Here is a 13,473-nt window from a genome sequence, read left to right as displayed (position 1 = left end):
CCATTACTGACTCCCCTTTACACTGTCGTAGCTCCTAGTGCCCCCTCTGTTGAAGCAGGTTTGCGCTTTAGTGCTGTAAATGAGGTAGAAACAGAATTTGTGGGTGTATTTTACCTACTTAACGTATACCCTATGACGGTCACAATTCCTACCTCGGTGGTGAGTCACGGCTGACCACATCGCCTGCCCGCATTTCCCTGTGACCTTGGCCGGATCACCATTAGCACTCTGATGACAAATATCTAGTGTCAATCTGGAGAAGGCAACCACATCATTGGGCCTTCATGGTGGCACTGTTCTAATCACAGCTCCTCCTTGGTCTTCTGGTGTGATCCTGAGCTGACTATACAATCTACTTGGTCTGACCACACCCCTCCTTCACGGTGAGGCTGCGCACCCTACATCGCACCTTGCAGCGTGCTTCGGTCTGACAGACATTTACTCCAACTTCCTGGGTCTGTGAATAATCAATGCCTTCCCTATCCCCGGTCTCACTAGTACCATTGGTCGTACAGTTGTAGCATCGCCACCCAATCTTCCTTGACACAGAGCCTACTCTGTATCCCCGTGGTGATCCTGGCCTAATCACAGCGTCACTGTTGTTTTAAGGTGTGACCTTGGGCTAATCAGTCTTTTTGTTGTAGCACTGTGTGAGGTAATCACTTGTATCGCGATGTGATCAGATGCAGTCGCGACACTTATCCCGATTTGTCCATGGGCAACTCAGTGCCGCGTTGTACATAGTGCAACAAGGATTACTCTCCTCCGTCTCATGGATGCAGTGCTACATTATTGACTATGTCCAGTTTTAGAAGCATTTTTCTTAAAAATAAACATAGTTTTATATAGCGCCAACTCTGCACCAGATACCATACACAAGGGCTGGTTTGTATATTGGCACAGCGAGATAAAGTATTGCCCTTAACCGATGCTGGGAGTCGAACCCGGTTGCCCAGTCCGCAGCAATGACACTAACGCACCCTGCAATTTTCTCCTGGTTAGGGTTTTCTCCTCGTTCGGTGCTTGTCTCACACCTCAGTCTTCGGACCTGTCAAAGTTTTGACCCCACTGGAAGAGTAAGTCGTGCTAATACGTCAACACAAGGCCCCCTCCTGTGACTTTTGAACTTCGCATCATGCACTGTTCCTCAGTCTGTCCCATGAATGCACAGCTGCAGTTCAATGCAGGGACCCTTGTCCCACTTACAGAGGGCATAGGCGTTCATCAAATAAGTCTTTCTGGATCCGAAGTCCTGTGTGTGTGACCCTTGCTTTCAGCCCCAGCACAAAATGTGCGATAATGCACAGTTACGGAGAGGGAAGAAGTGCAGTGCAGGCCCAGCGTGTTCCAGGCACTGGGACAGGGCACATCTTTGGCTTCAAGACAGCATCGTAAAATCACCCCAGAGCGCACGGTTGCGAAAACAAGAGCTGAAAAACCAGCACTGCCCCACAGCCGCGAAAGTTAAATAGTACTTGTGGATGCAGAGCGTTTGCCTTGCAGGAGCGAGCAGCAAGGTACGATAATTGTAAACAGATGGCGCCGCTGCTCGCCCCGCAAGGCAAACGCTCTGCATGCATGAGTACTCATTTGAAACAGTGCAAAACATGCACAAGTTCCCAAAAAAGTACGGAGCGATGGCAAGAGGTGCGCTGCGTGCATAGGCGAGACCTAAAACCCCACAATGCAAATATCCTACCACCATCTCTGCCTCTCTCAATACCCGCTCTCCCACCTACCCCTTAAATCGTCTCGTTTTTAAGCAGCTTAAGGTATGCTTGAGTCATGGTACATCTCACATTCTCCCATAAATATTGCTATGCAATACTAACAAAATCAACAGTTCAAAGTCCAATCTGGTGCATGAGATGTATCCACAATGGTGAACCTGTGAATTTAGTGAGTTGTACCGACTTAGTGTTCGATGGGTGTGGCTGTAAAGCTTTCCAAGTCATTAGTGTACCATATGCATTGTGGTAAATGTAATGCATGATAACATTCACTTCAGTACAAAGCATCAAGCAGAATTGTGTGCTACTATGCCAGGCAGTGTGCTCCCTACCCCTTTTTGTGACTAGCTCCTTATAAAGCTGATGAGCCATGAGACGCACCTGTGCTCTGCGAGTGGTACAGGAACCTGGAAGATTGAGAAGCATTGCGAGCACTCCCCCCCCCCCCCCATCCCCCCCCCCCCCAAAAAGTATACTTGTTACTCTCTACTGAAGAGGGACTAATATCCTGAAGTATATGTCTAGGGATAAGAAGCACTAGCTGCAACAACAATGGGGAATACTAAAGACTTAAACCAAGGCATTACAACTGAAAACAACACAGAACACTGGTTCTCCTGTGTTGGTATTTTTTCACATTCAAATACGTCACAGGAAGTGCCCTTACGAATACCAGAGAATAGTTTACAGATATAAACAAGTCTACCCAAGTTACAAAGCAGAATTTTCTCTATCCAGGCTTATCATGAACTGGCACCTTCCAAATAATTTACTTGGTTGAATTGCCATTCAGAATCACAAAACAGCTGTACTGTTGAGTAGTCTCAAACCAAACCTTGACAGAGTCACTACTGAATATGTAGAGATTAAAGAAGACAAATCAAGTGGAAAAGTAAAACTAGCCAGTTCATTTTGTTTGCCAGTTTATTTCTAAGAGCTGAATAATGAAAATCGTTCCTACAATTCAATAGTAGTATTACAAAGTATCTATAGCTCATGCTGCATTCAGATCCAAGGCCACCCTTAGCTGTATCTCCTGGGGGAGCTACTCAGACAGTTTAAGAACAGAACATCCTAATGAGGAGATATGGAGAGGAGTAGAAGAATGGCTAAGCTGTGTAACTACTTCCTGAAAGAGCACCACAAAAATGCAGCAATACTTATGAATTCCAGATTCCTCAAACAAAATGGTTCCAGAAACGGGATGATGGGTGCCTTAAAATCAATCAGCCACTCTGCCGCCCAGAGTTAAAGGACATGTGCGTCATTCGAAAACCTTGGAGAATGTACTCTGGATTTGAAAATAGATGAATAAATATCAAACGCTCTATGGATTTTACAGCCCACAACCTATACTCCTATGCTACGAAGAATGGCACAGTCTCTCCTCTTCATTCATGAGGAAATGGAGTGGTAGTAGTTAATCAAGAGCAAGGACTATTTTCTCTTGTTTGGATTATAGCAGACAGCTTTGTTACATGGCCAATGGTACTTGTATAGTAAACTGCCTGTTTAAGTCTGGTTCCCCAGAAGATCCTTGCCCCCCCCCCCCCCCCCTCAAGTCTTACATTCTATTAATAATTCTGTTGGTCCTGATCTCTCTAAAATATTTAACCAGATGATAGATCAGGGTTCTTTCCCCAATATTTGGAAGGCGGCTTGCATCCTGCCTCTCTTTAAAAAAAGCCAACTTAGACGCAATGGACACTGCCAATTACCGACCGATTTCAAGAATTCCCCTGCCACCCAAGATAATGGAGAATATTATGTATGCCGCACTGGCAACTTTTATTGCTGATAATCAAGTTTTAGATCATAGCCAGTTCGGTTTTAGACCGAACCATAGCACTGAGTCTGCTCTGATTAGGACCACGGAGGAAATTTGCGTGTCATTGGACAGTGGGGGGGGATCAGCAGCCTTGGTGCTGCTGGACCTATCTGCTGCATTTGACACTGTGGATCACGCTCTTAGTTAGTCCTTTAAAAGAAATTGGTATTGGAGACAAAGCCCTCGCTCTGCTGACATCTTTCTTATCTGAGAGAACTCAATCAGTGCACTTGGGGAATTTCAGGTCGGCACCTTTTTCTATCCCATGCGGGGTCCCACAGGGCTCCTCATTAAGCCCTACACATTTCAATATTTACGTGTCTGAGCAAGCACCTCCGATTAGAAGCTTTAATCTTACTCCAAAGTCCTATGCTGATGATACTCAGATGGTGATCTCTACATTGGATAAGGACACTAATCATTCTCTTAATCTTCATAACTGTATGCTGTCTTAGCCACTGGATGAGCACCCATTGTTTGAAGTTGAATTTGAGTAAGACGGAGGTGATAATGTTTGGAAATCTCTCTCCCTCCTGGTCCCCCGCCTGGTGGCCGGACAGTCTTGGATCTCCTACACCGGTGGATAAAGCATTATAGATTATTATAGATGGAAAGTTGAATTTTAAGACCCAAGTTTCTAAAGTAGTGTCGTCTTCATTCTATATGATTAAGACGATTAGGAACGATTTGCCATTCATTCCTAAATCCTGTAGAAAATCCGTAGTGACTGCCCTAGTTCTGTCCAAACTTGATTGTAATAGTTTGTACATTAAGACTCAGTCTACCTCCTCAGGAAGCTGCAGGCAGTACAAAATGCGGCCGCAAGACTGATCCTGGATATTCCAAAATGTCAATCGGTAAGAACTGAATTGAGAAAACTCCACTGGCTGCCAGTTTGCCAGCGGATAAAATAAAAATTATTTGCATTGCACATAATGCACTTTACAGAAAAGGACCAAGGTTCTTCGAGAACTTGTTCAGATGGTATGCCCCAAACAGAGTGCTGCGGTCAGCAAATGCTTACCTTATGCAGCCAGCCAGGATCCATAAGATGAACTGGGGTGGGAGGAGTTTAGCTTTTAATGCAATCAAAGAATGGAACTCTCTCCCGTTATACCTCAGGAAAACTACCCATCATCTGGAATTCAGGAAAAAGCTTAAAACCTAGTTATTCCAGTAGTAGTATAGTTGAGCACAGCACTTTTTGGTCCGCTAGCGCCAAGACACCGGAGGGTATTAGTTGCGCTTTATAAATTCTAGTAACATTAACTGGTCATCTTTTATTATCCATCTCATTTAAAGGTTCAAACAGGTTCACTTACCTCTCACAGCAAATGCTGAAATAATCAAGATAAGAAAAATGGAAGTGTATATAGGACTAATGTACTAGCTCCTACAGGTTAGTATAGGCCTGCCAGACAAAGGCCTGCAGAGACTCACCTGCGCCCGCCTCGTTTCTTCCTCTGGCCATCCAGTGGTGCAGGCAGTGGCTTCACAGTCTTCACAGGTGGAGGCTCCTGCCACTTGTCAAACTTCCTTTCAACCTCTTCCTTGAGGTCATAGCCAACCTAAACAGAGGAATGAAAGGGAGAAGCCATAAGACCACCATAACAGGAGACAAGGAATTTTCTGAGCTCCTATATAAAGTTTAGTACGTGACCCGTGGGTTACAAATGTTTAAAATAAATCACACTGAAGGAGGCTCACTGAGGATTTTTTTGCCTCTTGTGAAATTAGAAGTTGCCTTAGTGTGTGAGATTTGAGGTGCTCCAGAGTAAGCATGAACAAATATAAAAAGTATATTGAATAATGCTTCAAGATCGCATAGACAGTCTATCTCTTCTATGAGATTTGGGCACGAAATATTAATAAGTACTGTAGTGTTCGTAACAGGTTTATTGCCACAAGCTTTCAGGTGCTGTAAATTACAGTGCTATTGCAATGTCACCTCAACTGCACTCCCTACTTAGACCTTGTGATCTTCCGAAGGCCGACTACTTGGATAAGATTTAGGTCTTGGACATGTAGGTGTCCAGAGGGTTTCTATAAAAAGCGAATAAACCCTCTACCACATATCCTGAGAATACTCCGCTCCATCTCGTTTGGAGGAAAAAATAAAACGAACACAGATTGACAAAAAAAAAACAAAAAAAAAGTCAAACTGCATTTTAGCCAATTCTCAAAATGAGGAAAATCAGGTCCCTCAAACGATTTGAGAGTATAGTCAACCAAAACGAAAAATAAAAAATAAAAAAAGTCCTACAAAAAAGAAGTTGAGACAGAAAATGGGAGGCGAGGCACACAATAAAAAAAGGCTAAAGAAAGAAGGCAAGCAGAAACAGCTGCAGAAGTAATGGATAAATTAAGAGGAGAGGGGGAAGACATACCACTTTATAAAAGGCACAGAGGGACAAAGGTATAGGTGTGCATTGAGTAACTACAGTAAAGGTAGGTAGTTGAGCTACTAGGGTTTAAATATATTAGTAGCACTAGGGTGTCTGCTATGGTACTAGGGTATCAAGTGGAAGTGATAGAATAGGTAGGGACATAAGAATAAAAGTTGAAAGGGTAAAAAAACAGTTATAGAAAGAAGAGTGAAGCCGGGTAAAATACTAGGGAGGTGTTTTGGGGTGGGGGTATGTCCCTCCTTCCACCTATAAAAAGAAAATGAAAGGTATAACAGGGAGATGTAAGCAGGCCAATAGAAGGGCATTTGTGGGATACTTTTGTCAAAGAAAAAATGAAGAATATATTTATTGGTGGAAAAAAGACAAGCTGGAATATTTCTAGCCATGAAGGAATGTCTCAACAAAAAATATGACATCCCAGGAATGCCATTCAGTTTACAAATATTTGGGAAAACTTTAGTACACACACTCTGGTTATGGTCTAGACTTCACCTGCACACAGTTTATCCCTATTATTACCAATTGTGCTCATCTCTTTGGGTTAACCTAAAAAATCCAAACGTTAAACATAGGAAAACAAAGGTTTGAGGAGCACAGTAAAATTTCTTTACAACAATTGGGGAATTTATTAAATTTTTTACAACTTCTAGAATGACAGTAAAACACCCCACACAACGCAAGTCAATCTCTAGAGCATGTTATTTTTCATCTTGTTTTAATTTTCAATTTCTTTGCATCATAAATAGACAAATCCAAAAATGTGCAACCGCCAAAAGTACAACAGCCTACACGTTTCGTCCCTTTTATTTTCTGATGGGACTTCTTCAGGACAACATCCGTTCCTGTGGGAGTCTTTCTCTTCAAAAAATCTTTTTCAAATTGCTCGCCTCGACCCTTTTATTTTTATAGGATCTCTCAAATTCTTACTTCCAACAGGCAAGTGATGCTAGTGTACCTCTGCTACATGATTTCCTGGTCCTTTCTCTCTCCACAATCCGTTACTGTATAGTCCCAAACTCGAGATAATCTTGTCAGTGTTCTCTCTAGATTTCTTTCATTATCTTCAACACTCTTTTTCAAGTGTCCATTCCGAACCTCCAAGGCGTGTAATGCCTTCTGAATACTGGTGCAGTCCGCTGTCTCCAGGTGCTACGAACAGACCTTGGAGGTACGGAATGGACATTTGAGAGATCCTATGAAAATAAAAGGGTCAAGATGAGCTATTTGAAAAAGATTTTTTGAAGAGACAGACTCCCACAGGAACGGATGTTGCCCTGAAGAAGTTCCATCAGAAAATAAAAGGGACAAAACGCGTAGGCTGTTTTGGCTGTTGCATATTTTTGGTTTTGTCTATTTATGATGCAAAGAAATTGAAAATTAAAGCAAGATGAAAAATAACATGCCCTAGAGATTGATTTGGGAAAACTTGTTCGTGGAAAAGGGGTCTTCAGAACAGGTTTCCTTATGTACATTTTCTCCAGAACTTGCACACCAAATTGTATGAGGATTCACTATAAAAAAAACCTGTTCGAAGGTCACCGAATAGCAACTACATCCATATACCTGCTTTGATCCTGGATGGTACAGTACACCCAGAACAATGTGCTTCCATTGACTAGACAAAGCTGTTTTTTAAACCATTTTTCTACTGACATTTTAATTTATTTCCCAATGTTTGTGTGAATGCAAATGTAGAACTGCAGGACAAGGACACATTTATACTGGCAGCAGACAGAGCAAGATAATCTTAAGCAGTGTCCGCTTTTATTGGCATGAAACGTACCTTTCCAGCAATGCTCTCATGGAAGCTGTCCACACGTGCTGCTATTGTGCACTTAGCAGCAACCTGACGGGCTGCCTTTTTGCGTAGGTCCTACAAAAGAACAGCAAGAGAAGAAGTGAGGCCCACAAAAATAAAAATTCATGATTGGATGCAAATAAATCCTGCTCCATCTGTAACCAGAGTATGATTACTCAATTTTTAGTTGCAAAGGCAACCTAATGTCAAACAGGTTTTTGGAATGCTACTAAGGGAGTGCACTTGAGTCTATGGGAGGAGAAGCAGCCAAAGCAAAGTAACTTTTTGATCCTCACAGGACAAGTGGAAAATAATGTTTGGGCTGGCCTCCAAGGTGAGCACAAAGCTATGAGAAGGAAACCGCAGATACTGGCAAATAGTGCACAGTAGACAATGAATTAAAACCCTGGAATGCAGAGGTTGCACATTATCAAGGGATATGCACTCAAACCCTCGTCTGCAGGACAGACGGCCCACAGTTCTGGGACAATCATTCCAGCCATCTTAAGCTTGGCTCCGACCCTGTAGTTTTTAAAAACTCTTCTTCAATAATAATACATTTTTTTTTAAAAAGACGGAAAAAAAGACAAAACAATTAGTGCCCCAAACCGCATGAGCATGCTGAGAAAATCCCTCCTCCAACAAGAAAGAATCTTTGCCCCATCCCAGTACCTCTGGGTGCCCATCCTACATTTCTTTTAACTGCACAGAAGTAATCTAAGAGAAAAATGTGTGAACTAGTAGACAAATGAAGAGGAAGGATGCAAAAAAAAGTAAATGATATTGGGGGAAAGTTGGGTAAATGTATTTCTTAAGGTAATGCATCTCCCTCACAACAGCTTCTGAGGACAATATTATGTTAGTATCAGTTAACAAATCGTAAACCGATATGTTTGGATGATGTACTACACACCAGTGGTAAACCTAAGTGATGAATTAGTGAATCTTCTATGGCTCTAAAGGTAGAAACATTAAAAAAATATTCAGATTCTACATTAAGAATAAAGACTGGACGTGCTGAGAAAAGTGGCACTCCGAATTAAAACCGGTGGAAAAAAAACACATCAGGAACTGAAGGAGGGTGGTATGCTCTCGGAACAATAATTGAGCCATAGATGGATCACAGTGAGGAAATCATCTTTACCGGAGGTAGTGACTGGACAATATCACTGCTGAAGATGTAACCTGTGTGCGGCAGCACCGAGGTGCTGGAGAAACCAGACAAGGTCTTACGCTGGGCTCCCAAGAGCATGATGTTGCAGGCCGGCATCTTGGAGAGGATGGTGAGGCCCCCAGCAACACCTGTGAAAGAAGAGAAAAGTGGCTCAGGTTAATAGAGAGGTTTGACAATTAGAGAAGCCTTTGGCAATGCCTGCAGCACTAAAAAGAAATAGGGTGTTAATGCTGTAAGAATCTGTTCATTGCATGTAGTGCTGTAGATTCACATGATCTACATACTCCTGCCATCTAGTGTGGGGCTCTGACATTGCAAGTTCTTTCTCGTCTCAGCGATGGCTCCTCTGGATGTAAATGCGCATTTTCACAACGCCAATGATAGATTGTTTTTCGCCCAACAGGAAGAGAGCAAGTATGGCGTACCTTGTGACTGGAAAGACTTCTTCAAAGAAAAATAACTTGCAAAGTCCGGGCCCAACACTAGAAGGCAGGAGTATGCAGAACATGTGTATCTACAGCCCCACATACTAAAAACATAAAAAAATTACACCAACGTGTCTAAAATTTCCAAAGCAAGTGAGGATAGATGGAGACTCAAGATCCCTACTTAATAGAAAAATTAGACAATGGGTATCTACACACAATGAGCTAAGACGATCCAGGAAGTAGGTTTTAAAATCTGGTATAACATGCCACCATAACAGCCAAGTATTCTTTTAAGAGGCAAGAATAAAGATGATAAATAAAACTGCTCAATGTTCTATATGTACTCCTTGCAAATACTACAACCTGCTGCAGATCTTGAGATGCAAATACAACAGGTGATGGACCGAATGTGGATCAATGTCACACACTCATCCCAGTCCAAAGATCTGGGCCCAAATCCATCGTTTTTTTGCACTCCACACCACCCTGGGTTAGACAATGGCGATATGCAAATCAGCTCTGACCCTGTGCCCCCTGGGAACAGTCCAGTCCGAACTACAAAAGCCATGTCCTTCCCAGAACGGAATCAAGCATCCGAGGACCGGACCGGTTTCGAGGTAACACCTCTCATCAGATCTTGAGATGTCAGGTTTACAATGCATTAATGTAAATGTAAATGTATTGCGATTTATATAGCGCACGTATCACCCGAAGGCATCAAGGCGCTTGCCTTGGGAACCCGTCCTGGTATTCCCCTGTGAGATAACCCCAGTAGGGTATCCACAAGGTGAAAGCCAGGCATCCCGCCGCGAGGGGCCGTAGGGGAGATTAAGCAAGCTATTGCCCAGAGTCGCAGAGTGTGAACCCATGAGTCGAGTAGGCACCGGAACGAGAATTATCAAGTCCGTGGAATTTTTGAGCCCAAGACCCGCCGAGGTGGGGAATTGAACCCTGGTCCAGGACCGATCTCAGCTTCCGGGTCTGCCGCCTCTAACCCCTGAGCCACACTTCTCCACTTTAATAGATAATAGTTAGCCTCACCGTACTAATGCTTTCTTGTGAAGCAATGATATGAGCCAGCACTAATGACAAAATCTACCAGCTAATTAGCACCCCAAAAAAAACTTCACATTAAAGAATAAAAGATAACCTCTTTGTTACTGCAAGAACTACTTAGCATTTCCTCTTATGTAGTGGACACAGAAGTGTGGAACACCACAATGATTAAATAAGTTAGAACATTGGGTTAACAAACTACTGCTGTGAATCAGACTGTCTCAGCTTCAAATATTTATCTAGCCAAAATTAGCATTCGGGATGGAGGAAAACTGTTATATCTGCATTTTCAGAAATGTATAAGCTACGTTATAAAATGGTGCTTAGTTTATAAAAAAAAATATATATATCAAAATAAATACACAAAATCATTAAAAAATTTAAGCAAGGTGTTCTTATGAAAATAAGAGTACATCCACAGCATGGAACAAACTGCAATAAAAGTACCAACTCTTAAGAAACCAAAGCCACAACAAGAAGGCTTAAAACAGACTTTAGAAAGAACTGATGTGCATTCATCACAATGATAGCCCATATATCTTCAATCATGAGAAAACGTTCAGCAAAGTGAAAACTTTGAAAATAAAAAGTGTTTAAAAAAAAACAGTATTTTCTGATGTAATTTAGTAGGAGGCATATATATTCTAATATGTCCAGACGGAGAGTGAAGTTATCGGAGTTGGCTCGACAAATCCAGCCTGACCACAAAATCACAGCAGGTCAGAAAATGTATTAGAAAATCCACAGTGCAACCCATGATTCACAATTACATCCCAGAAACAACTGCTTGTTCCCAGATCAGATTCCCACTGTCCATGCCAGCGTGCAACAAGACATTCTACTAGACACCCACCACAACCATAGTAAATCTGTATGCCACCACTGCTCCCCTCCACTATACCAGCGTGGTCCATTCAGCAAAACCCAGCCCCCGATCCCTACTCCACTTTCATCTACTAAAACCAGCCCATACAGCAAGTGTACTTCTGTTACCCCCAAACAAGAAAAACAGTAAGTAACATTAATTTGCCACCATGAAGTGAGCAAGTTTTTTTTTACAGTATCCGGAGTTAAACACTAAAAACCACACACCAAAAGTTGGATAGAGCACACAGCTCTTTGGACATCTTATGCTGAAGGCACGATCCTATGCCTCATTGTACTAGCACGATTCACGGCAGCAGATAGTGTATTTTAACAATTACGCTGACGGAGGTTTACTAGCAGGGCTCCTAGCGGATTTTTTAAAATAATTTTATTTCGTTCTGCACCATTATTTGAGCACAATATTTTGCACTACTGTATTTTGATTGCTAATCTACTGTGTGTACTGTTTTGCTCCGGCGCGATGCCCGTTGCACCACTGAATGATTCAGTTTGATGTGGAGGGATAGACCGCCATAGCAGGAAGTGCGATACTCACTCACTTCCGGTTTTCAGAGGTTTTCAGTCTAGCTGCTCGCCTCCACAACTACTTAAACCACATGCCCTCCCGGGCGGGCGCAGCGCGGCGCGCCTAAGGCAAGCCCGTCTGCGCCCGTCCGCGCCAGGACCGGGCCCAGGGCCACCCCCCCTGTGCAGTTTTCTATCCACCACCTAGGCTCTCGCATTACTTATACCTCTGAGCAACTGAAGCAGATCAACACATTAGCACCAACACCTTGCTGCGGGCCGCTGCCACTTGCAGAGGTCTACCCTGGTTCACGTATACTGTGTCCATTATGTACCTTTACACTTCCTGCACATTGTCCCCCTTCTTACTCCCCTTTACCTAAGGCGCGCGCCCCCTATCGCGCCGCTCTTATAAATGCGCGCTCCTTACCCAAACATAATTTGGAAATTTCGGAGCCGATTACTAATCAACAGCTGGACATCCTGTTTATAACAGAAACTTGGGGTGACTTATTGTCCGGCCCGGATTTCTGCGCAGCATTACCGGAGGGGTTCTGTGTAACCAGACTAGACAGACCGTCAGGTAAAGGTGGAGGACTTGCTATAATTCATAAAGCCCTATACCCTATTAAAACGGAACCGATTCCTAACCTGAACTGTGAGGCACTTATGTATTCCATTTTTCTTAACAACAATCAAGCATTTAAAGGTACTCTCCTCTACCGACCTCCAGGCCCCCGCAAACGCTTTCTCACAGTCTTAGATAAGATTATAGAACCCCTGATTGGACCTTCCAGCTATACTATTCTAGGAGACTTTAATTTCTACCTAGAATCTCACAGTGATAAAGACACTGTTCAATTACAGATTGGTCAGCGGTTGGCCTACACCAGCTAGTATCAGGTCAAACGCACCAAGCAGGCCACACTTTGGACGGCCTGTTAGGTCTCGCTATTCGATGCGCATGCGCATCGAGCTTGCGAGCATATAGGGCTTTAACCAGAGTTAAACTAACTGGGCGATTTGGTGCTGTGCCCGTGGCTTTTAGGTCAATGCGCAAGCGCATTGACCTAAAATGCGCGTGCACATCATCAAATCGCCAGTCAATCGCCAGCAGCACTCCTACCCTGCTGCTTCACACCCTCATGCCGCTCTCCCCGCTCCGCCCCCTCCCCTGCCCGCCGTGTCGCATTTCTCCTCCCCCCTCCCCACAGCAATGCCCTCCGCCGGCCGTACATTCACTTAGACGGACGCAGGCCGTTCAGAATTGGTTAACCTTGTAGATACCCTTGATACCTTACGGGACAAACACAACTAATATAATTAATTTAAACCCATAGCTGTTTTAACGACCAGGCGAAAATAAAGTGAGAAATACACGTGTTGGCTCTTCTGAAATGCAAATAGCAGTACAATTCAATACACATATTTTGCCTTCCCTAGAGGCATCGGGCCATTTACCTCTGGACCACGTCCCCTCCCCTGCCCGCCGTGTCGCATTTCTCCTCCCCCCTCCCCACAGCAATGCCCTCCGCCGGCCGTACATTCACTTAGACGGGCGCAGGCCGTTCAGAATTGGTTAACCTTGTAGATACCCTTGATACCTTACGGGACAAACACAACTAATATAATTAATTTAAACCCATAGCTGTTTTAACG

The 13,473-nt window shown here is 43.4% G+C and overlaps 1 protein-coding gene across 2 annotated transcripts in view; it reads right to left on the bottom strand.

Annotated features, from left to right (window-relative positions):
• PRPF31 (pre-mRNA processing factor 31) overlaps window positions 1-13,473 on the bottom strand; it is a 398,971-nt gene that overhangs the window by 189,856 nt on the left and 195,642 nt on the right. For both annotated transcript variants that reach the window (XM_086930323.1, XM_086930322.1), the window contains exons 8-10: window positions 8,909-9,066; window positions 7,750-7,839; window positions 4,999-5,126 (exon numbers count right to left, since the gene is read on the bottom strand). In XM_086930323.1, coding sequence (XP_086786449.1) covers window positions 4,999-5,126; window positions 7,750-7,839; window positions 8,909-9,066 — 376 coding nt within the window. The remainder of the gene's footprint in view (window positions 1-4,998; window positions 5,127-7,749; window positions 7,840-8,908; window positions 9,067-13,473) is intronic.

This window comes from Lissotriton vulgaris, chromosome 7 (assembly GCF_964263255.1).
Source record: "Lissotriton vulgaris chromosome 7, aLisVul1.2, whole genome shotgun sequence".
Lineage (NCBI taxonomy): Eukaryota > Metazoa > Chordata > Amphibia > Caudata > Salamandridae > Lissotriton > Lissotriton vulgaris.
The sequence above is the reverse complement of the archived record's forward strand: the minus strand, read 5'-3'. Positions and strand labels throughout refer to the sequence as shown.